We start from the raw sequence: 23,954 nt of genomic DNA on the forward strand, positions 1-23,954 counted from the left end.
TTGCAAGGAGAAAGCCACTACTCTCCAAAAAGATCATTGCTGCCCATGAATTTTGCTAAAGATCATGTTGACAAGCCAGGGGACTAGTGGAAAAATAATTTGTGGAATGAGACCAAAATAAAACTTTCCAGCATAAGAACCTTATACCTTCTGTGAAACACTATGGTGGTATTATCATGCTCTGGGACTGTATTGCTGCATCTACACCATGACAGCTTGCCATCACTGATGGAACAATTAATTTAGAATTATACCAGTGGTTTTCTAAATGAAAACGGCAGGACATCTTTCCATGAACTGAATCTCAAAAGGAAATCGGTCATACACCAAGACAACAAACACAAGTCTGTCTACCAAAGAATGATTAAAGAGGAACAGAGATAATGTTTTGGAATGGCCAAGTCAAAGTCCTGGCCTTAATCCAAAAGAAAATTGTGGAAGGACCTGAACAAGCAGTAAGCTAAATTTTATTAATAGCATAAGCACAGGCTTTGCTCCGTTTCAGACTTCAGCTGGAATGTCACCGTTTCTGTCAACTTCCCGAAAAGGTGGGTTATTTTCTCCCAATTTCCTCATAGGCTACAGAACACACCATATATTTATAGCCCTATGACATAAATGGTTTCAATTTAGCCTAAACACCAACTATGTTAATTGCCTTATCTTATTTGGCAAAAACAGAACAGCATCAACTGTGCCAGGATTCAGGCAATTCCACCATGTCTCTAAAACAAGGTCTGCTTCATTAAATAAGCATTCATTCACACCGCTTATTGCAGAAATGCACAAGATTCTCCTAGCAAGCCACTTTAATTTACACATCAATTTAATTTAAAGTGCTAACCTTTGGTATACACAAACAGTGTCCAACAGAACTTGAAAACATCACTGGTGTGGCAGAGAAGACGCCTAAACAAAAAGACAAAAAAAATTTCTTAAATTAAGAACATTACAATATGCAGTTTAATAAGATTTTAATTTAGATATGAAAAAAGGAATCTTTTCAGTCCACATGTTTCCTTTATTAAAGGTTTGTTCCTGACTAAATTCAGTTAAGGTTCCCCCAATATTTTAAAGCATGTGTCATGAATCAAATAGTGACAAAAGTGTATAGGTTTACAACCAGCGATTGTCTTGCATCATCAGTCAGAGCCAGGCATGTGCAGGAAATAGTGTCACAAAAACAAACACACTTTATCTATCTACTTATAGAAATTTAAGAAATGTATAGTGACCGTATCACAATCTGTATAAGGAAGCCCTGCCTACAGGTAGATCTGCTCACTACAATAAACTAATTACATCTGGTGACGGTGACAAGTCTTATTTTCCACAGTGAACCATATTCTAAAACCCTCTGATACATTTCCACATCACCTGTATTGCACTCCTCAATGTGATGCTTTAATTACTTTCTTCAATGATAAAATGATTAATATTCATTAACAGTTAGCTTCTTCATACAATATCTCTTATAGACACTTCTATAGTATACCTGTTGATTCTCCTCTCGCTGTTCTCTCTTCCTTTAAGCCTCCCACTAAATCTGAAGTCTCAGATATTGTCCATAAGTCTAAATCTTGGTCACATCAGCTAAATCACATCAGCTTGATCCTTTACCAACGCACCTAGTAAAAACCTGTCTACCTGCACCCTCTTCTTTTATAACTCTTCATTTTCATTTGTTCACTCTTCTCTCATTTCTAGCATTGTTCCATCTTCTTATAAAACAGCTGCAATAACTCCAATTCTTTAATATCAAATCCTTTTATTGCCAAAATTCTGGAAAAAGGTTTATGCTCATCTGAGAGACAATAATCTCTTTGACTCATTCCAGTCTGGGTTCCATACTAAACAGTACGAGAACTGCTTTAGTGAAGGTCACTAATGATCTCCTGATGGCTGCTGATGCTGGACTCTTAACAATTCTTGTCCTATTAGATTTGAGTGCAGCCTTTTACACACTATCCTATTAACCCATTCACCTGCTAGTGGCAATACTGGTACACCTTAATTCTCTTCATACCTTTCTGACCGTACTCAGTTTGTTCAATTAAAAGAATTTCCATTCTCATTCGTTCCCGGTCATTATTAGTCTCCCCCAAGGTTCTGCCCTGGGCCCTCTTCTGTTCTTAATCCATCTTCACTCCCTTGGTCACATTTTTAGGTGGTATACATTTCCATTGTTATGCAGATGATAAACAACTTCATATGTCCATAAAACCTGAGTCTCTCCCACCGTCCTGTTTAATTAACTGCTTAAATGAAATAAATGCTTGGTTTTCCTCTAACTTTCTCAAATTTAACAGTAATAAGACTTATGCTTATTGGTTTAAAATCTACACTGTCCAATTCCAACAGTCTCACTTTTCATTGATGGTTCCTCAGTTTCTATCTCTGCACAGGTTAGAAACTTGGGGGTCACCTTTCATAGTAGTCTGTCCTTCAAATCATATATTAACAGCGTTTCCAAATTACGTTACTTCCATCTCCGTAGCATTGCTCTTTGCCCATTCCTCACCCCACAAACTGCTGCCATTCTTACACATGCTTTGGTCACCTCCCGCATGAACTACTGTAAGTTACTATTATCAGGCCTACCCCAAAATCTTCTTCACAAACCTATTCAAAATTCTGCTGCCCGTATCATAACACAAATTCTCGTCATGCATCACATCACAAGACGTGGTCCGTCACTCTCTGGAGGATAACTAGCCAGTTGATAAAACGCGTGTCTGTGAGAACTGTAAGTGGACTTAAGTTTTAGGTTTATTTAAGCCTGTTATTGCATTAATCTATAGTTCTTGCAAATTTAAAGTAAGTTAGCTGGTGATTTTGTTGTTTGAGTTCTTCACCTGCTAGCTAGGTTGCACGTGCCTGTTTTTAATAATTGTTAAACGTAGTACCGAGTCTCTGGTCTATCTCACAAAGAAGCCCCGCACCCCGCCCAACCCTACCGCCTTAACTAACAAATTATCTGCGGGAAACCCTGTTATTATTTTTGTCCATTAGCATGCTAATGTTTATGCATGCCATATTGCCACTACTATATATTTCACAGATGGACTCCCTCCATAGCACCTATGAGAAACCAAAATTCAAAAGAGATCAGACTCAAGATGAGAACGTTAAAGAAAATTCACCTATGCTTCCTGCCTCTTGGCTGACGAGGAGGGTCAACTTGATGGTTCTGGAACATGTCCAAAAATATTGGCTCGAATTTCCGAAAGATCACAGTTGACACTTCAAAATTCCTCTCGAGGCACCTTATACGATTTCGGAAGTCCTGTGAGAGATTTGACATATCTGCCCATTTCTTCATCTTGCTGAAGAACTGGATAAGGCTGAAATTCAAAACAAATAAAAGTGTGAACACACACACACACACACACACACACACACACCACTTAATGTAATCATGACGTTCCTTACAAACAGACTACTAAAAAAAAACTACATGCCTTTGACTTAAGGAAAAAGTCATTATCCTACTGCTTACAATTTTTCAATGTTTTTTTAATGCTATAATCAAGCAAAAAGTATTGAATGCTGGTCAGGCAGATATAAATGCATATTTCTTTACCTGAGTTTGGAGGAACGTAGTATTCTTGTGAGAGAGACACAATTACCTTCCACCATGCCACTACCTATAGTGGGAGTCCAAGTTTTTCTACAAGCTGCATAGAGAGAGCAGGCCAACCAGTGCAAAACCTCCCCCTGTGTGTGTAAAAGACAAAAACAATACTTTAGAAAGATTAGACAGTTAGGCAGCCACACAGATCCAACCACAGTTCCACCATTATATGGAACTGATGGATTTTACACAACAGATATACTAAAAACAGTTGTTTGCAAAATATGCATGTCAAGCTCGGTGCATCAATGATAGTGATAAATAAACACAACTCATTTGTTTAAACACAAGGAAACCCAAACCCTTTGTAGAAATACAGATAACGCTGGGGGAAAGTTTAACACCATTTGTCGTTTTCTAATGAGAAAATAATTATGCACAAGAGAGAGATTACTGATGTTATCACACATTACCTGACTCTGAATTTATTATCTTTTAATAAAGGTAGAGGTTTTGCTAGATGACCGAAAGGAAAAACGCAAAAACAAATGACGGAACCAAGGATAAGCTTGGAAGCCTTGTTAACATCTCAGGTGATACAATCACACAACAGAGTAGATTAAACACTCACTAAAAATAAAAATACATTAACACCAAACTAAATAATAAAATTAAAATTCATTTGTGTTGCCTTTTTTTCCAAAGCAGCTTTATAGAAAAAAATCTGATTAAAAATTACCGAGATTAAAATTATGTATTTACCCCTAAAACAAGCCTGAGGCATTAGTGGCAAGGGAAAAAAACATAATGAGATGATGAGAAAGAAACACCGAGAGGAACCAGACACAAAATTGAACCTATCGTCATTTGGGTGATTATAAATAATTTCATTCTATAACTAGATGCTGTCAAATGGGGTTATTTCACCAGAAGCCTTTGAGCAACATAGAAATTAGCAAAATTTCATTACATAGCTTCATTATAGGTTACCAAAGTCATCAAATGTTCAAACGATAGAGACCCAACAGCAAGACTAACTAAAGCAACAGCAGTTGGTGTCCACCATCATGGTCTCCAAGTGGGCAGATCTACAGCAGGCCCAAATATCTGCAGGTCCACATGGGGCCATCCTCAGCAGCAATACGGTGCTCCTGTGTTGCGGATAGGCTTATGTATATTTGTTCCTAGAACATGTGAATCAACTGAAGACTCAAGCGCAAATATGGAGATTTAAATCACTGGTGGCAGGAATACAGTGGTTTTCCAGGCCAGACTTGCCATGACAGGCGTTTCTTCAGCATGGATTTTTCACCAACACTAAAAGCAGGAATACAACAGTGAGTGTAAGAACAATGAATGACCCCTTTCTCAGAGACCCAGGCATCAGTGACGTCATAGATTTGTTGAAGCAATGTCACTGTCTGTTGGCATGAAATCACAAGTAGTCTTGTCACTAAGCAGTACTGTGCAGACAGCCCATTTCAGCCTGTTGGTTTTTTGTCCTTACCTTATAAAATGTATGCCACAACGTTTCAATTCATACTTAAAAATCAATTCAATAAATTCAGTTGGATTAATTAAAAAAAAAAATAGATTAGATTTGTTATTACACATGTAAAATAACGTAAATGTAAACGATTTATAGTCAAGTTGGAGTCAAGTTCCTAGTTCATTACAGACTTAACACTAATCCCTTTCTGCCAAAGTCTTCAAATGCTCACTGATGAAGATCCAAGCACAAATTTTGTTGGCAGTTTAAAGACAGTGTCATAGTCTGCAAGTGATGCAGATCTAAAATAATGCAGCTCACGGATGGCATGAATGCATTTACATTGCAAATACAATTGCTTCAATGTTTTGAGCTTAATGTTTTAAACGTAATATGAAAGGATACTTTTAAATATGAAACCATAAGGAGAAGAAACTAAAATTGTTTCATTCAGAAACTAAAAGTGAATTAATGATTCAATGACCCATTGCTAGAGAAACTCAATCGATTTGTTTGAAATCATTGATTCATTCAGTAACATTCAAAGTCAAGCTGTAGTTTTGATTGGAACCATTTCCATTGATGAAATAGAACAAAAACATTTTAGACTTCTTATTCTCTGAAAGTCACTTAACTTATTGTTTAGATGTTTGAAAAGCATTTGAAATTAAACACTAAATGAAAAAAACATTAACTGTGAGCTTTAAAAATAATGTTCTATGATTATTAACATATACATGAAGCATGGCTGTGCTCATGTATATGTTAATAATCATAGAACATTATTTTTAAGTTTAGATTTTTACCGGTTTTTATTTTTTTTTTTTATAGTTTTTAGATTTATACCGATTTTTATATAATGTTTATTTAGCTAGTGGACCAAAAATTTTAGGAAAACTAAAAACCTGACAAACACCCCAAAGGTAATGTAGCCAAATGCATCCCACATCAGTTTGACAATCAAGATTTACTGTTACTCTCTGTTGCACTAGTGTGCACCCATATCATTCGCGTCTTGTAGTTAAAACAGAAAACATCTGACCATATCTCAATGTTCTTCTACTCCACATAAGTGTGGACTAAAGTATCTGATCAGGTGCATCAGGACTCCTTTGAGTACACCAAGTAGGAGTTTATGACCACTGATATGTGTGAGGACTTGACTTGGGTGATTACATTTCAGTTTTAACCAGTGACATAGGCACCTGCACTGGTAAAACTGTTCTCTAAACAGATTTCATACCCCAACAGGCCACAGACTATTAAGACAGAAGCAAGGGTTAAAACTACTGATAGCCATATGAATTTAATCAAATTCAAATCGAGCTCAGTGAATTCTAAAACCACTTTGAGGTCCTCAACTCTGCTCCCACTTAGCAGCTTACTCACCAGTGGCTTACTGAGAACCCATCATTCACAATCTGCAGAGGTGGCAAAGGCTTTTTGGAAAATAAACCCATGAATAACAGCTGGCACAGACAATGATCCTATACAGAACACTCAGAACCTGCTCATCTATGCTAGCTGATATACTTAGTTTGCACAACTTTACACAATTTTACAACTTTTCACAAGGACTAAGTATATTCTGCTGATTACCAACTTATCCTTTAGCCTGGCCAACATGTCTAATGCAACCAGAAACACACAGTCCTCCCAAGTGGCTACAAGCAATAGCAAGTCCCACTGTCAATGCATGCTCAGAGCCACTGATAAACAATTATTTTGTTACAAAGAATATGGCACAGACATGTCCAACTAACACAACCAGTGCCATAATGTCCTCCCTGGCACTTTTAACTCATGTTAACTGCCACTGGTTCTGCATAGATTTCACTCCTCAAATATTCCTACCAGAATCGTGTCAGTGCGTGTCACTAGCTCACATCTCAACCCTATAAAAGGTCCATGCCTCCAAGAATGTCTACTTTTGATCCACAGCCATCTTCAAGTCTTCTCCGCTGTATCTGTGGTGGTTCTGAAGGAAGGAAGTTCCTCTTCTTCTAGGATGGCTTCAAGTGTTTTCCCAGGAACTGGCCTGCAGTTCTACAGGATCTAAGGATCTCATTTCACTGTGTACTGCAACAGCTATGTGGTTGAAATGACAATAAAAGCTTCCTGACTTGACTCTTGACTTGATATAGCTGTTGCAGTACACAGTGAAATGAGACAACGTTTCTCCAGGATCATGGTGTTACATAAAACAGCTAGGGCTAAACAGCTAGAGCTATAAGGACTTAGTAAGTTAGTCCTAGATACATAAAGTGCATCTGTGCAACCTGGAGCAAACAGTGCAGGACAAGACAAACAGACAAAAGAGACAGTGCAAACAAAAAATACAAGACATCACACAAAAGACAATAAACAGAAACGACCAGTGTAAATAGTGTATGTTCAACAATATTGTGTGTGCAGAAATACTGGAATGAACACATTAGTATTATAGCAACAGTTACCTGAGATGTTGTAAAGTATTGTGCAATGTGGTTGAAAAGACAATAAAAGCTTCTTGACTTGACTTACATGTCCATGTCACACACTTTACACTGTTTCTTTGCTTCATTACTCTGGATTTCTGAATTACATTCAACAAACTGAACAACTGCACTCACTTCTCTGTGCACTCAAGTGTCAAAACACAGCTTGTACATTCATATCGATGTTATTATGCTTAAGAAATGAAAAAGACAACAGAAAAGTGCAGAGAGCTGATATAATGAATAAACAGGTCTATAGCTAACAGGACACAGTGTCGCCATCATCTCACCTCCAGTGTGTATGTGTTCCATACTGCAGTAAAGTTGCCCATCGCCTCCTGCACCGTCTCTTCGTCTATGTTTAACTCCTGACAAAGAGTTTCAAGTCTCCTCCGAAACGAACCGCCTTCATCTGATCTGCCAGAGTCAGAATCAGACTCGTCTTCACGCATTTTAAGACTTTTAAAATTGTTTATTCGAGTTTAAAAAACAAAAACAAAACCCCAACACGGAGCCGTTGTCCTCCAGTTACACTGCTTCACTTCCGGTGAATCCGAATGGCGCGAAATCGGTTGCTTCTAGCCAATAGAAACGCGGGATTTCTGCTACGTTCGCGGTGGTAATTTGCCAATTGTGATGGACGTCATTTCCCGATTTAAAACACAGTCACGTGGTTTGTTTGTTTGTTTTGTTGTGTTGTGTTTACTAAGAATAATTAAAATCGACTTTATCCGCACGGTTAGTTTTGTGTCAGTGGGGCGAGTGGTACTGTTCTATTACAGTGAGCATTCATGCATCATACAGATTTGTACTTTGCTAGTTCCTTTTCAGGGCCTGTTGCATGAAGTAAGTTTTAAATTAACAAACCCAAACAAATCCAACCCTGGATTAATATAATAAGTTTAATAGGTTTCATTACTCCGGTTATCAACTTTTTCAAACAAGCCTGGATTTATCCCTGAATCCATGATTACTAATTGTGTATACAATTGCACATAATTATATAATTACACATATTTACATTTACAGAGGGCTCTCAAGTTTTGAAGACAGGCAAGAGTGACATTTTAAATATGACTGAAGATGAAATATGACCCAATAAATAATTAAATAAATAAATTTATTACATAAAACATTCCAAAACATAATATTTGAATTAAACAAAACATTAAATTATACAATGTAGTGCTGTTGGTGAGTAGCCTTATACTTCTGAGATTTAATTAGACAGAATATATGATAAATTCACTATTTTATAAAATGTCATAAAGCCGGGGCTCCCTGGCACCATCTCAGGCCCCCCAGTTTGAGAACCACTGGCCTAGACTACTTGCTCTGAGCAGGCATTGTCAGTGAACAGGCTGTAAAACTGTTGGCTAAGCTACAGACACTCATGAAAAACTGATGCTATTTATCTGGGAAACGTCTCTAACAGCGGTCAAAATGTCATTGTTTGTGTCAAACAAGTTGTGAATTTGTTGTAACATTAAAACAGGAGATCATGACTTATTCTGTGCTCAAAGTGATGCTTGCAGCTTCAGTGGTTTTCTCTGTGGGTGAACAAGGATGATGGTGAACAATTCCAGGATATGTTTTTTTTCATTGGTTGTTGCGTTAAATCAATAGTGCTATTTTCTGATTGGTTATTGTGTAGCCTCTATTTTTGAATGGCTGATAAGTGTCAGGCTTGACTAAGAACTCCAGGGGAGACGCACTTGATTCCTGCCCGGTTCCATAGAGACAGCGGTGCGGACAGGTACATTTTGGGCGCTACGGCAAATTAAAAATATGATAAATAGTCAGTTTCTGCGAGACAAATAAAATGTGTGGCGGGAGAGTGTGACAAAAGACCGAAATGAGTGACTGTCACTCTCAATATGTGACACTTGAGAGAACTGTTTACTGCATTTGGCAGACACCTTTATCCAGAGCGACATACAAAAGTGCTTAAGTCTCTATCATTGGATGCATTAACCCTGGTTCACTAGCTTACAGACTTAAGATACCATGAGTCTAAATCATAGAAGAATAGAATAGAAGCCTTTATTACCGCCATATATACATTACAGCACAGTGGAATTCTTTTCTTCACATATCACAACTGAGGAGGTTGGGGTTGGAGCACAGGGGCAGCTATGATACAGCACCCCTGGAGCAGAGAGAATTAAGGGCCCTGCTCAAGGGCCCAACAGTGGCAGCTTGCTTGGCAGCACTAGGGCTTGACCCCAGATCTCTCAGTCAACAACCCAGAACATTAACCACTTGAGCCACCACTGCCATCATTGTTCAAAGTTGAAATATGTTGGTTTTTTTTTAAACACATACATACATACATACAACAGACAGGGAATGAAGTGCTAGTTGAAGTGTTTCATGAACAAGTAGGTCTTCAACCGTCGTTTGAAAATTGTGAGCCTGTAAAAGCACATAAAAGTGATACATTTACAACAAACAGCCAGTAGTGTTCAAGATGGAAGAAATTAGTTAGAAAACCAAAATCTGTTCAAAAAGTTTGAAAAATTGCCGGCGGAACATTTCTGATCGTTCAAAGATGCAAGTTTAATTTTATAGGCTCACAATGAGAATAAACGTATTGACCTCGACATATTTCAGGTCATTATTACATTTCATTTCGAAAAAATGGCAATTTTTTTAAATTAAATATTAAGAAAAAATATAAATCTGTAAATCTATATTTGAATATAGAATTAGAATAAGGAATTAGTCCCGACAAAGATTTTGTAGTTTGCTCAGTCTTTCTAGATGCAACCCAAACTTTAAATGTTCATGGGTGGCAGGATAAAATGAAATACAAAAACATAAGTCGACGTGCTGAGTAATGGCAAAGTTTTCTTTATTGTCCTTGTGTGGTGTGCATGATGCAATGAAATTTATCTGATGTAACAGAAGAGAAGTAAGAGAAGTGCGAATTAAAGACAATAGGTGGAAAGCCAGCTCCTGAGGTCACAGTGCCAGAGGAATCGGTGCTATCCAATAACAAGGGGTGGCACTTCATGGATGGCTTGCTTCACCAAGACAGTCTTCAGATCCAGGTGCTGGCGACACTGGTACAGTGTACGAGTACTTGAATTTGGCTTTGAACCTTTTTAAAATGAATTCAAAGAAGCAAGCACTGATGACTTAATGGATATATTTTTCAACTGAAGGAAACTGAGTTAACTTTGTTGAGAGCCAGCACACATACATGTAAAGTCAAACAGATGTTAATATCCAGCACACAACATAACATATTATAATAACTTCTTATTGAGAGTGCATGGCCTTGTTTGGTTAAGAGGGCACAGCTTGTCAGGGGTCACACATTCAGTAAGAAAGAGAGAGACAGATAGGGCTGCAGAAGTAAATATGCTTTATGTTATCACCTATTTCAATGAGAAAAAAACAAATTAATGTCTTCCCACTCAGGTCTATACTGTTTTTCTGTTATAGGATTATTCAGAACTGCCAATATAAAGAAAAAGGGTAATCTACACTCACCGGCCACTTTATTAGGTACACTGTCCAACTGCTCGTTAACGCAAATTTCTAATCAGCCAATCACACGGCAGCAACTCAATGCTTTTAGGCATGTAGACATGGTCAAGACGATCTGCTGCAGTTCAAACTGAGCGTGAGAATGGGGAAGAAAGGTGATTTAAGTGACTTTGAACATGCCATGGTTGTTGGTGCCAGACGGGCTGGTCTGAGTATTTCAGAAACTGCTGATCTACTGATATTTTCACGCACAACCATCTCTAGGGTTTACAGAGAATGGTCCGAAAAAGAGAAAATATCCAGTGAGCAGCAGTTCTGTGGGCGCAAATGCCTTGTTGATGCCAGAGGTCAGAGGAGAATGGCCAGACTGGTTCGAGCTGATAGAAAGGCAACAGTAACTCAAATAACCACTCGTTACAACCGAGGTATGCAGAAGAGCATCTCTGAACGCACAACAAGTCGAACCTTGAGGCGGATGGGTTACAGCAGCAGAAGACCACACCAGTACTAGTAAGGTGTACCTAATAAAGTGGCCAGTGAGTGTATGTTTCGGCAGTAACAGACATTGCAGCTGTGTACAATAAAATTATAGCCAGTATGTTATTTCTTCAGGTAAAACAGACTATGTCTAATGGGATCAGTCTCATTTGAATCATTTGAACAGAGTTGGTGGTTTGGTTGCACTCACACTTTTTTGACATTGGCTATATTGTATACTATGCAGGATTGCACACAAAGCCACCATCTGGAATGTCCACTGCTGTAACATACTCAGGCCACACTGACAATTGAATCATGCCTTCCGAATACTAAGTGTTTTCAATTCTGACCGTGGATTTGCTGTAGGCCACAAAGAACTGTTGCTGGGGCTTTGTCTCTGGGTCAGAATAGGGGGTTATTAAAACCACTGGCCTGGATAACCCTTGTCCGCAAGCAACAAGCCATAGAATAGCTCAGTTATTAAGCTTAAAAGAGAAAGTTTTGGGTTTGCGTACCTTCATCAAAGTGCTGACTTCTGGAAAATACTTGAATCGTGTACAGAGCCAGGCTAGCTAGCATCCGAACTTGTGACCATGTAGTGATGGTGTTCCTTAAACAGTAAGTGGCTTTACTATTCAGAAAATGAACCTCATTCTTCGTAGGACTTTGGAAATTGCAATGTGTCTGCAATCTATGGCACCAATGACACTAGGGAATCTTTTTCAAATTTTAGAGTAAGTTTCTTGATCGTTAACATAAGATTATTCTTAATATTGCAAAATAACTGGCAGCATATTGAATCGTCTTGCCAGTTATTTTGTAAAAGCCCATGTTAATATTTGGAGTGTCAAAGTGGCCAGGAAAAACAATGAATCCCTGCAATGCAATGACTACTTTATATACATATGGCAAGCTGGATGTTTGCTGATGTTCTTAGCATCTCACTCTGCATGTAAAGAAGTCAGAAGCTCAAATAAATACAAACAATTTGCAGTACAGAAAGATCATTGCTCAGGTTAGGACCCAACAGATACTGAAAGCAATTTAATCAGTCAAAACTCACTGGATTGCCTCAATAAAAGGAATAGTGTGCAACAGGTTAAATTTACTGACCCAGTTGTCTACAGAATTTAGGTGTTTTTTTCCTAATATAAAAGAAGATACTATGTATATGAAGGTATGTAAACAATTGTTTGTTATGAATTAGTTGATTTGGTCCAATATATAATATTATATATCTGTTTATTCCTGTTGGTGCCTGGTCACTCTCGTTACTCAATTTATCCCAGAAGCTTATCCAATATGAGTAAAACTTTAATAGACCTTCAGCGTGTGATGGTTTATTTAGGAAATAACACCAGAATTTTTTTCCATTTGGCACACTAGTATTTTTACGTTTGGGTTTTAAGTGGTGATGACTAACAAATTGCAAGTGCTCACTAAACACACATTCGAAACATGGAATTACCAATTGTGAACAGTTATCATTCTCAGTTGACAGCTTATCGTCAGATCACCTGAGATGGGTGTACTATACTAGGTCTGAAGAAAACCATTATTTTATAAGATCTGCAGTGGAAAATCTATAGCTAAAACATTAAAAATAGTGTCACAGCCTCTCACAGAAAACAAACATAAATATTATATATTATACTTTGACTATGTTGTTATTTTAAAGTGTTTGTCAGTGCAGTACTAAACTTGGCCTTTAACCTATAGACTCCTACTCCTTGCTCTACAAATACCTCAAAAAACTTTCAAATTCTGTCTCCTTCCTTTAAGTAGATATTGCTTATAAGTTTAAATCAAAAACCAGTTGGGACATTCAAAAACTTAATAGCTCTAATTAGGCAGACAGAACCCAGATCTGCAGATAACAGCGGTGTCTATACAATGCTTACCTGGATGTAAACAATTTAAACGCAGTATAACAAGTTAGAAGATAAATTACTATCTTGTCATCATCTACTGGTGAAAACGTGCCATATCAAATACTGGATTATACTGTGCCAGACAATTTATCATGAAGTGCACACATCAGGGTACAACACATAAAGGATTCATTCAGTTTCCCTGTAAACTAATAAGATACGAAACAGATTTGTGGTCCATATGATCAGCTTTTGTTTCAACAGATAATTGAGGCCACAGTTATGACAACAGAAATCTAGACCTACAATTCCTAGTGTTCTAAAAGAGAAAAACAGTCATTTTTTTCCCATATGACTTCACATGTCCCATCAAAGGTTCATCGACATTCGTGCTTTGAGATGTTTGATTTTGAGGGAATAGTATTCCTCCTGCAACTGTAGCACACGTTCTTGGCGGCGAAGAACAGATATCTCTAGGGTCTTTTTTTCTGCAGAGGGTGACAGTGGGCAAAGGGGACTGGCCGGAGTATTGTCTTCACTATTATTATTTGTGTGATTTACGGGCACCTCAGCGTTTATAAAAGGTGCAAGTGTAGTCGGAACATATTTCACCTCAATTTGTTCCTCCTCCCCTTCTTGACAGCTTGTACTGTCTTCTTCAAGCCTAGAAAAAGACAACATGGCAATTTTGTGACAGTTTAATCACACTTTTAATCACATAGGTTTAAAGGTTCTACTTGCTAACATGAATGAACTTATTATTTGCATTTTTAAATAAAGAAAAGTTTTACAATGCTTGCTGAAGATGCTAAGCATATTAAAATTCTAATTGTGTCAAGGTAAACCAGCGAACTATATAGCGGTCGATGTCTGGTGTGAGCACTGTGCAAGTGAAAGCGGTAATCAGAGAGGGAATTTAAAAGGACTGTTTACAAAATGGAAAACCTTCCCAGAAGTGGGTATAACAGCAAATCAGTCCACGGTCTATTTAAGTCCAGACCATTTAACTAACTAGAGCTACATCAAATTAATTGTTTATGTTCATGTCAGCACAATCACAATAGACTTAACTTTTTGGCTTTTTGGGAAGGGTCGATATAATATAGAGCCCCTTCCATCCAAAAAGAATATATCAGCATGATATAGCTGTTTTGAAACAATATCCTTGTTCATGATGACCAAACAGGTGAAGATGATTGTTTACCAGTCATCTCAGGGAGTTTTTCCTTGCCACTATCCCTTCCGGCTCGCTCATTTATTTGCTTTATTCATTTTTCTTCTTTTTTTCTGTCTTCTTCTTATGATTATTATATATTTATTTCACTTTTTTCCTCTTTTGTTTCTATACTTCTGTAAAGCTGCTTTGAGACAATGGGAATTGTTAAAAGCGCTATACAAATAAAATTACTTTGAATGTCATGCACAGCATGGTATATGCTCACAAACATACTATCTGTCAAGCATAGTGGTGGAGAGGGGATGATTTGGGTTTGTTTTGAAGCCATGGAAACAGGGAAATTTGGAGTCATTAAGACAATGGGGAGCTCAATTTTATATTAAAAACAAAATGTTAGGCCGTCTGTCCAGCAGGTTAAGTTGGATCAATAGTGGTTCATGGAACAGGACAAGAATCACAAGGCAAAAATTGTGTGAGAGTACTTTTTTCACCATCTGGTTTCTGAATGTTAGTCTTCAGGTGGAAAAACAATGACTACATATTGAAATCTTTTTTTTGTCATCATCTGAGGTTATTTGTTTCTCTCTCTTTACCAGAGGTAAAAAACGTTCCATGTTCAGCATTGAATTTCTTTATATAATGCTGATGGATTGAACTGAATTTTTGTCCATGCAGGTAAAATGAGGTAGTCTGATTATTGGGTTTAAATGTTATCATTTTATAGTAGAAGGATTACTCCTAGTGTTTTACTATCACTAATATAAGCTTGTGTTGTGCTGTCCATTCTATCTCCGTGCCTGTGTTTTTGTGTAGATGTGTGTTATTTGCCCAGCTGGCAAAGAAAAGTTACCTGTCTCTAAACTCTGTGTCCTTTTTCTGTAGCCTGAGGATTTCTAGAACTAGTTTGGTCACTGGATTGACATGTTCTGCAACAAAAAAAAATTACAAATATCCACAGACATTTAAATCAAAAGGAGACATTTACTCATTATAGGGAAAAGTTTAGAAATTCTGTAAGCAGTTTTACATTGAAACGGCTGCTAAATAGGAACCCAAACACTCTAAGGACCTGAGGGTGGAGCTGCTTCCATGTTGGGCTGAGTGTGCTATTAAAAATCTTTTTTCCTATTATTGACCAGCTTCACTGATCAGTTTTCAATCTTAATGCTAGCATAACATTATAAGCTATCGAAGCAGGCAATGCAAGCAATTAACTTCCGAATCCTAGAAGTTAAGCTGAATCCCAATTGGCTTCTCTTGACTATTTGCTCTCTGCACAGGATATAAAACAATGACACTATATAGAAATAGACACCAATAGAAAATGTTCTCATGAAAAACTATGATGTTTGCAATTCGCACTTTAATGCTTAGTAAAGCAGTATTAAACATGTTCATGTTATGGTTGTGGCATTTTTACAGGCAAGAGATTCTGTCAAGTTTTCATGTAGCATGTGTCATGAATTGTCCCTCTGACTGACAATCACAAATCTCTGAGAAGAAAAATCTCATTTTTTTTGATGGATCCCTCAAAATTTGACAGTTCTGGAGTATTTGTGCAAGAAAGAGTAGAATAAATTAAGTTTAGCAAAAAATCGAGTGCTATATTACAAACTAAATTTACTTTAACAATGTGTTAGTTAAAGGGTGTAAATACTTATTTGAGCAGTTGATAAGTTAACCAAAATAGAATAAGTTCAAACTAACGGTATAATCATAGTGAATAGAGTAAAACATAATTTTCAAGAATGTCTTTTTTATTTCTGCATCTTTAATATTCCTATAGCAATTTCTGAATGCATGTATGAGCCTGTGAATGGTTCATGATCACTGGTACTGTTCAGTCCCCTGAAATAACAACAGTGGCCATTCAGTTGCTGACACAATTACACACATACTACTTTCATACCTGAAGGTGACGTTTGGTTTACCATAGCCTCTCTGGCTTTGGCTTGCTCTATAAACCAGTGTCTCTCACACTCCTTTCCCGTACGGGGAACATCAGTGTAGGCAGTGGAGATTTCATCTGCAATCTCATCCCATGCCCATCTTCGGTTGGTTGCTGTCTCCCGACAAGAATGCCTGCCAGTCAGTAGTCCTTCTCTTCTGGCTTTCACTAGCTGCACCAACAGCAGCTTCTGCTCTGTAGACCAGTTAGGCTTTCTGGGCCTCATCAGTGTTTCCTGTGGTAAAGGAAAGTAGATTATCAATGTGAGGTACATGCATACTTAATCAACTAACTAATCAAAATGCATTGTAGTTATGATTAGCCTTAACAGCTGCATATAAGAGTTAAATTACAGTTGAATTTAATTTCCCTCAATGCTCCAGAAACAGGCCATTCAAAATTATATCCAAGACCTGAAATCTTCTGAACTTCATCAAAGAAAAAACTGATTGCAACGGCCATTAATTGGCTGTTTGGTGATCAAGTCAAACCAGCGATCAAAAACTACAGATTCTACCCTAGGATTCTAGATATCTTTTAGGATTTTCAAAATTTGTCTGAGACAACCAAATCGTGGCCAAATTGGCACAGTGTGAGCCAGGCTTTAGGCTGGAAAAATGTGAATTCAATGTGTCCCAAGTATTATTTTAAAGTTATTTTGTCTCTCAAGAATCAAAGACAAATCCCAAGGTATCAGCCATCACCAACTGGCGAAAGACATTGAAGCGGGTACAGAGAGTTCTTTGATTTGCTAATCTTTACAAGAAAGATCATTCATCACTTCAGCAAAATTGCAGCACCATTTCTGCTCTCTCCAAGGGTTCACCACCTCATATTCACTGGACCATTGAAGCTCAGAATTCTATTGAAAAATTTCTCCACAGCCCAAATTCTATTTCATCCAGACTCTACACTACCTTTTATTGTTTTGTTGGATGCTTCTCGGTGGAAATGGGTTGGAGTAAAGTTGGCCACATATTCACAGATTCGAGTTTCCTGAGTCAATAACTCCTGAGCTAAACGCTGTTACTAGCAAAACACGGTTGTAGCTGCCGCTCTACATTACTACGATAGAAAAGAGGTGTTATTTGTGTAGTAACAGTGTTTAGCTCAGGTGTTATTTTCTTCTATATCTATTTTTATTTTCTCCTCATTTGGAGAATACTACTACTACTACTACTACTACTAATAATAATAATAATAATAATGTCATTACATTTATTTACATTCTCAATCAATCAATCAAAATTTATTTGTATAGCACTTTCAACACCATAACAATGGACCAAAGTGCTTGACATGGTAAAAACATTATATAAGTCATAAAAAGTATAATCATAAAACACATCAAACTAACATCATGATAAAAGTGCAAAAATACCATACACAATAACTCAGGAAAACATACTAATCATATAGCAAAAGCCTTGTAAAAAAGAAAAGTCTTCAATTGACCTTTAAAACTACCCAAAGAGGGAGCCGATTTCAAAGACAACGGTAGCCCGTTCCATAACACAGGAGCTGCCACGGAGAATGCACGATCTCCACTCCTCCTCAACAGTGTTCGCGGAACGGACAACATATTTATTAACGGATTTATATGGACTCAACATAGCTCTTATGTAGTCAGGAGCCTGCTGATGTAAGGCCTTATACACAGTGATCAGGACCTTATATTCTATCCTAGACAATACTGGAAGCCAGTGTAAAGAAATTAACACAGGTGTTATGTGTTCCCTCTTCTTAGTGCCAGTTAAAAGCCTAGCAGCAGCATTTTGAACATATTGTAGGCGAGCTATGAGAGATACATTCAAAGCCAGATATAGGGCATTACAATAATCCAACCCCGTAGAAATAAAAGCATGTACAACAGTTTCTAAATCTTTTGTGGAAAGAATAGATTTCAGCTTGGACAACTTTCTTAACTGAGAAAAAGGAGGATTTCACAACAGCATTTACCTGTCGGTCAAAACAAAGTTCTTTGTCAAAAATGACACCCAGGTTCCTAACATAACTATTTATGCTAAGAGCAAAATCCTCACCCACAAACAGATTTCCTGTAGACTGTTTCCAAAAACCATAAACTCAGTTTTATTTTCATTTAATTGCAGGAAATTACTCGCAAGCCATACCTTCACTTCATTCAAGCATATGTTGAAGCTGTCCCATGCAGCACGCTTGTCTAAAGAAAAATATAATTGCAAATCATCTGCATAGATGTGGTAATTAATATTGTGGCGTCTAAAGATAGACCCCAGAGGCAACAAATACAGAGAGAACAAGGTTGGTCCAAGAATAGATCCCTGAGGGACCCCCCACAAAACGTCCACAGTGTCAGAAAGACAATCTCCAATCTTAACCGAACATTTCCTTTCCTTTAGATAGGAACCAAACCACTTCAAAGCCACATCATTAATACCAACATCATCCCTAAGACGTGCTAAAAAAATGCCGTGATCAACGGTATCAAAAGCTGCGCTCAAGTCCAGCATCATCAAAGCAACACATTTCCCAGAATCTCTTCCCATTAAAATGTCATTTACAACTCTTATCAATGCTGTTTCAGTACTATGACTTCTCCTGAAACCTGATTGGAAAATGTCCATTATATTATTGTCAGTTAAAAAATCTGTAAGTTGAGTGTGGACAACTTTTTCTAAAATCTTACTCATAAAGGGGAGTTTTGAAATCGGCCTAAAATTTTTGAGATCTTGACTATCCAAGTTTGCCTTTTTTAGCACTGGCTCAATAATGGCCTGCTTGAGCTCAAGTGGCACTATGCCAAATTCTAGGCTACTGTTGATAATTAAAAGAATGCTTGGGCCAAGGACATGCATTGCCTCTTTTAACAATTTAGTGGGGAGGACATCATAAATGGATGTAGTAGATTTTAAATGCAAAACAATGCCTTCTAACTGTTCCAGGGAAACCAACTTAAACTGACTCAAAACTGCAAGAGAAGGTCTCTCTATTGTATTAAGCGCTGTGTGCCCTACTCCTGATATACTCGATCTAATCAGATCCACTTTGTCCACAAAAAACTTCAAAAAAGCTTGGCATAAGTCATGAGATTTTTAAATTCACTTTTAGGCGGATTTAACACCTTTTCTATAGTAACAAAAAGCACTTTAGGGTTGCTCACCCCTTGTGATACAATCCTTGAGAAATAAGATGATCTTTCTGATTTGACTGCATCTTGATAATTTCTCAAGGATTCCCTAAAATTATCGTATGAAATTTGTAATTTGAAATTTTAACCCACATACGCTCTGCCTGCCTACAGACCCGCCTCAATCCCTGTGTTACCTCATTTAACCATGGTCGCTTATTCACTTTTTGCCTCTTCATCTTAAAAGGCGCAACAGTATCAAGAATTTTACTACATACATAATTAAAAGAATGTACAATTTCATCTGGTGCTATTACAGGCACTTCCGAGAAACCATTTACAAAAGGTAGCTCTGCAGCCATAAAAGCAGCAGTAAAAGCATCATGTGTATGATCTGTAATGACTCTGGACATTACCGGAGGAAAAGAAACATCCTTTACAACACGAGGCATGTTCAAACTAAACCTAACAGGCTTATGGTCTGAAATAGGAATCTCATCAATGCAAGTACTCTCAATGCTTATACCCAAAGATAACACCAGATCCAGGGTGTACACTCTGGGTGAGATTAAAAGAGTCAATCAAAGTTAAAAAATCCTTACACATAGGTTTTTCTGGGCAACAGACATGAATATTAAAGTCCCCCATAATCAAAATCTTGTCGGCACACGTTATAACACGATAAAAAAAAACATAAAAATCCTCAAGGAAATCCTTACAATAACCAGGTGGCCTATAAACTAATGCGCAATACACTGGCGTAGACATGTCAACCTTCATAACTTGAACTTCAAAAGATTTAAAATTCTCAGTAGGGAGCTGCTTACATTTAAACAAGTTACTAAAAATAGCAGCTAAACCTCCACCACGGCGATTTATCCGCAGGGTATGTAAAAACTGGCAGTTCGGTGGTAAAAGCTCAGCTACAGGACTCATGTCATTATCATTTAGCCAAGTCTCTGTAATGAAGTCTCTGTAATTCTTCACCGGTTGAGATTATAACTTTCCCCTCATTTTGTAACTAAATTAGCTTATTATTGAGCAATATTTCAGTTTTGATTCACTTTGTCCTTCTTTCATTTCTCTATATGCTTCCTCAGCTTTTCTTTCAGTATTTTTTCGGTAGAGGAATCTAAATACCGTTTCCCTTCTCTCTTACCTAAGTGTTTACATTGTCAATGCAATATAGAGTGTTTGTATAATAATATCAGCAGTGCAATATAGAAACATTTGCATGGAGGTAACAGCAGTGTACTTGTAATAAATAGACATATATAAACTGAGTGCATATAACTTGTACTTCTGAGTAAGTGTAAACAGTGTATTTGTAATGTGCAAATATACATCCAAGTATATGTAAACTTTCAGAGTTATGAGTATGAAGGCATTTCTAAGGTGCAAGACAGATACAAAAGTGCAACCGTGTCAGATATGTATAGAGAGTAGAAAGTGTCTTGTGTGCCATGAAGAAGTGTGAAGTGAGCTGTAGATTTTTAAAATTCAGAAGGGGGGGGGGGGGGGGGGGTTAATGGACAGAGTTCAACATCCTGACAGCCTGATGGATGAAGTTGTTTGAAAGTCTTGTGGAGCGAGCCTGGAGGTTCCGCTACCTTCTCCCTGAAGGCATCAGGCTGAATTGGAGGTTTGATGGATGTGAGCTTATCAGCAGCGATGCTGATGGCACCGCTAGTGAGGCAGGTGTGAAAGATGTTTATAAGGGATGGCAGAGAGACGCAGATGAACTTGCTGGCTGCATTCACTATGTGTTGCAGAGTTTTTCGACAGGAGGCAGTGCATCCCCCATACCACACAGTGAAGCAGTTGGTGGGAATGCACTCAATGGTGCCCCGGTAGAAGGAGCACATGATGGGTGGTGGGACTCGTGCTTTCCTCAGTCTGCGGAGGAAGTAGAGGCATGACTGAGCTTTCTTGGCCAGCAATGTGGTGTTTGTAATCCAGGAGAGATCCTCAGAGATATGCATCCCTAGGAACTTGGTGGTGCTCACCTTCTCCTGGTTAGTAGAGGGTGCTGTGGAGGTCCTCTTCTGTAGTCGATGACAATTTCTTTGGTCTTCCCCAAATTGAGGAAGAGATTGTTGCCATTACACCACTGGACCAGTTGGCTCACCTCGCTCTTGTAGTTGGGCTCATTGTTGTTGGTTATGAGGCCCACTAGAGTCGTGCAAACTTGACAATGTGGATGGTACTGTAACTAGGTACACAATAATGGGTCAACAGGATAACGAGAAGCCGGTTGAGCATGCACCCTTGTGGTGCCCCAGTCCTTTAGCGTGGCGATCTTAAGGCTGAGGCGATACGTATAGATATGTCACTGTCAAAGGTTCTTTGTAGGGGTTTATAGTTTGTTAGAGTTCGGATGCCTTGCCAGAGACTCTGTATGTCTCTGGTGTTGCAGAAATGTTCAGATATTTTACTGTTGTATATAAACTCTACCAGTGAAGAACAGTGTTTATGAACACCACCAGCATTTTGGCACCAGGCATAGCTGATATAAACACAAATACCTCCCTCATTACAGACTCAGTCAGCAGGTAAGCCTGTTAGCCCAGCTAGCTGAATAGCGTAGTCCGTTATGTTGTCATTTAACCACGTTTCCACGATTAAAATGCAGCATTCTTTCAGCTCATGCTGCGCAGATCTTATAAGTTGGATGTGGTACATTTTATTATCCAGTGGTCTTTCTTTTGCTAGAATGAGGGATGGTATTGTGGGTCTGTGTGGGTTAGCTGCAAGCCTAGCCCAGATGCTAGCTTCAGCTTCCTCTCACAGTTGCCTGCTCACTGCATGAGGTGTAGCAGGCGAGGTCAGTGCTTTGTTCAGCCAGCGGAATAAAGTCACACTCTTGTGATGAAAATACTTGTTATAAGATTCTTCGATTTTTGTACTGCCCTGTACAGCCTATATTACAGATAGAATTAGTAGTCTATTATTACTTTAGGTTGGCATGTGATTTATCCACCTTTCCATTACTTGCTAGTTATACGGTCAGCTCTCTGTGACTTCATCCTGTATCTAGTTCACCCTAAACTCGAGTCAGAACAGGGAAATCTGCCTCAGTGTTGTGGTGTCTGAAAGCCATATCTATACACTTGCTCCTTGTTACAAATTAATTACATAAAACGGTAAAGTTTTGCAGCCATCGATCCACAGTGCAAGATGATGAGAGAAAGCAGCATCTATTTTCTGTGTATATTTTATTAATTAACTTAATCATATTTCTCATTTTGGGTCCCTTGCCTAAAAGAATTAGCCCACTTATGTGACTATAAAGTATTGAAAGTTTTGTTGGACTTTCTCCAACCAACGAATTTTCATATTTTTTAATCGCTTCTTTTGATTTAAAGATGTCTCACATCCTTATATATATATATATATATATATATATATATATATATATATATATATATATATATATATGTATACACACACACACATATATATACATATAAAATAAGATATATACATATAATGTAAACAATTATTAAACCAGTGTTTAACTCTGAAAAATGCATTCTGTAAGAAAACATTTTAATCACTGATATAATATTGTGTAAAATATAATTATACTGCATCCTTGCATGTCTAATCTCAAAACAGCACTTAGAAGTCATAAGTGAAAAATACTAAAATCATGCACATAATGTTACATGCATCATCATTATTTATTATTATTATTATTTTCAGTATTATTATCATTGTTGTTGTTAGTAATAAAAACAACAGTAATACTAGAAACCATTATTATTATTATTATTATTATTATTATTATTATTATTATTTAACGCAGATGTTAGTAGCTGGCACCAAAAGCACTGAACAATCAAAAATTAATTCCTTAAACACTTAAAAGTAATTTCTTAAAATGATTTTTTCCCCCTCAAATATATATTACAATCAATGTCTCTGTCATCAGCAGCCTTAAGCAGTTTCCTGGCGAGGATGAACAATTGTAAGAAGGTGTTAAAACGTGTTAGGATGAAACTCCTAGCATTTAAAATCAATACTAACACGCTAGCATTAAAGTAGCATGGCTTGTATCACTGGGCTACATGCTGGTAACTGCAAACGTGTTAGAAATAGACACTTACCCCCGTATCTATATTAGTGTGATTTAACTCCGACGACACAAAGAAATATAACTGAATAATTGAATTTTTCAGGATGCCTATTTTTTTTTTCTTTTTTCCCCCAAAGGTTACAGACAGGAAGTGAAGCTTTAGTTTAGTTTTTGGCACTTGTAGTCTGTTGTAAGTTTCTGACAGGCATTGAATAAGTGTAGTGCAGTGAAACACACACTCAATTTCCCATAGTGC

The 23,954-nt window shown here is 37.6% G+C and overlaps 2 protein-coding genes across 2 annotated transcripts in view; both read right to left on the reverse strand.

Annotated features, from left to right (window-relative positions):
* The window catches only part of rbl1 (retinoblastoma-like 1 (p107)), a 29,549-nt gene extending 21,446 nt beyond the window's left edge, over positions 1–8,103 (reverse strand). Inside the window, exons 1-4 of the mRNA XM_060868446.1 lie at positions 7,831–8,103; positions 3,584–3,717; positions 3,144–3,344; positions 845–909 (exon numbers count right to left, since the gene is read on the reverse strand). Coding sequence (XP_060724429.1) covers positions 845–909; positions 3,144–3,344; positions 3,584–3,717; positions 7,831–7,992 — 562 coding nt within the window. The 5' untranslated portion in view covers positions 7,993–8,103. The remainder of the gene's footprint in view (positions 1–844; positions 910–3,143; positions 3,345–3,583; positions 3,718–7,830) is intronic.
* Positions 8,104–10,377: 2,274 nt separating this feature from the next.
* On the reverse strand, positions 10,378–23,941 carry si:dkey-6e2.2 (uncharacterized). Its single transcript, XM_060868449.1, has 4 exons — positions 23,730–23,941; positions 16,473–16,746; positions 15,414–15,489; positions 10,378–14,050 (listed from the first exon to the last, which is right to left on the reverse strand). Exons 2-4 carry the CDS (start codon positions 16,735–16,737, stop codon positions 13,756–13,758), a joined length of 636 nt encoding a protein of 211 aa, XP_060724432.1. The 5' UTR covers positions 16,738–16,746; positions 23,730–23,941; the 3' UTR covers positions 10,378–13,755.
* Positions 23,942–23,954: the final 13 nt, after the last annotated feature.

The sequence above is a fragment of the Tachysurus vachellii genome, chromosome 4, assembly GCF_030014155.1.
Source record: "Tachysurus vachellii isolate PV-2020 chromosome 4, HZAU_Pvac_v1, whole genome shotgun sequence".
NCBI classification, from domain to species: Eukaryota; Metazoa; Chordata; class Actinopteri; order Siluriformes; family Bagridae; genus Tachysurus; species Tachysurus vachellii.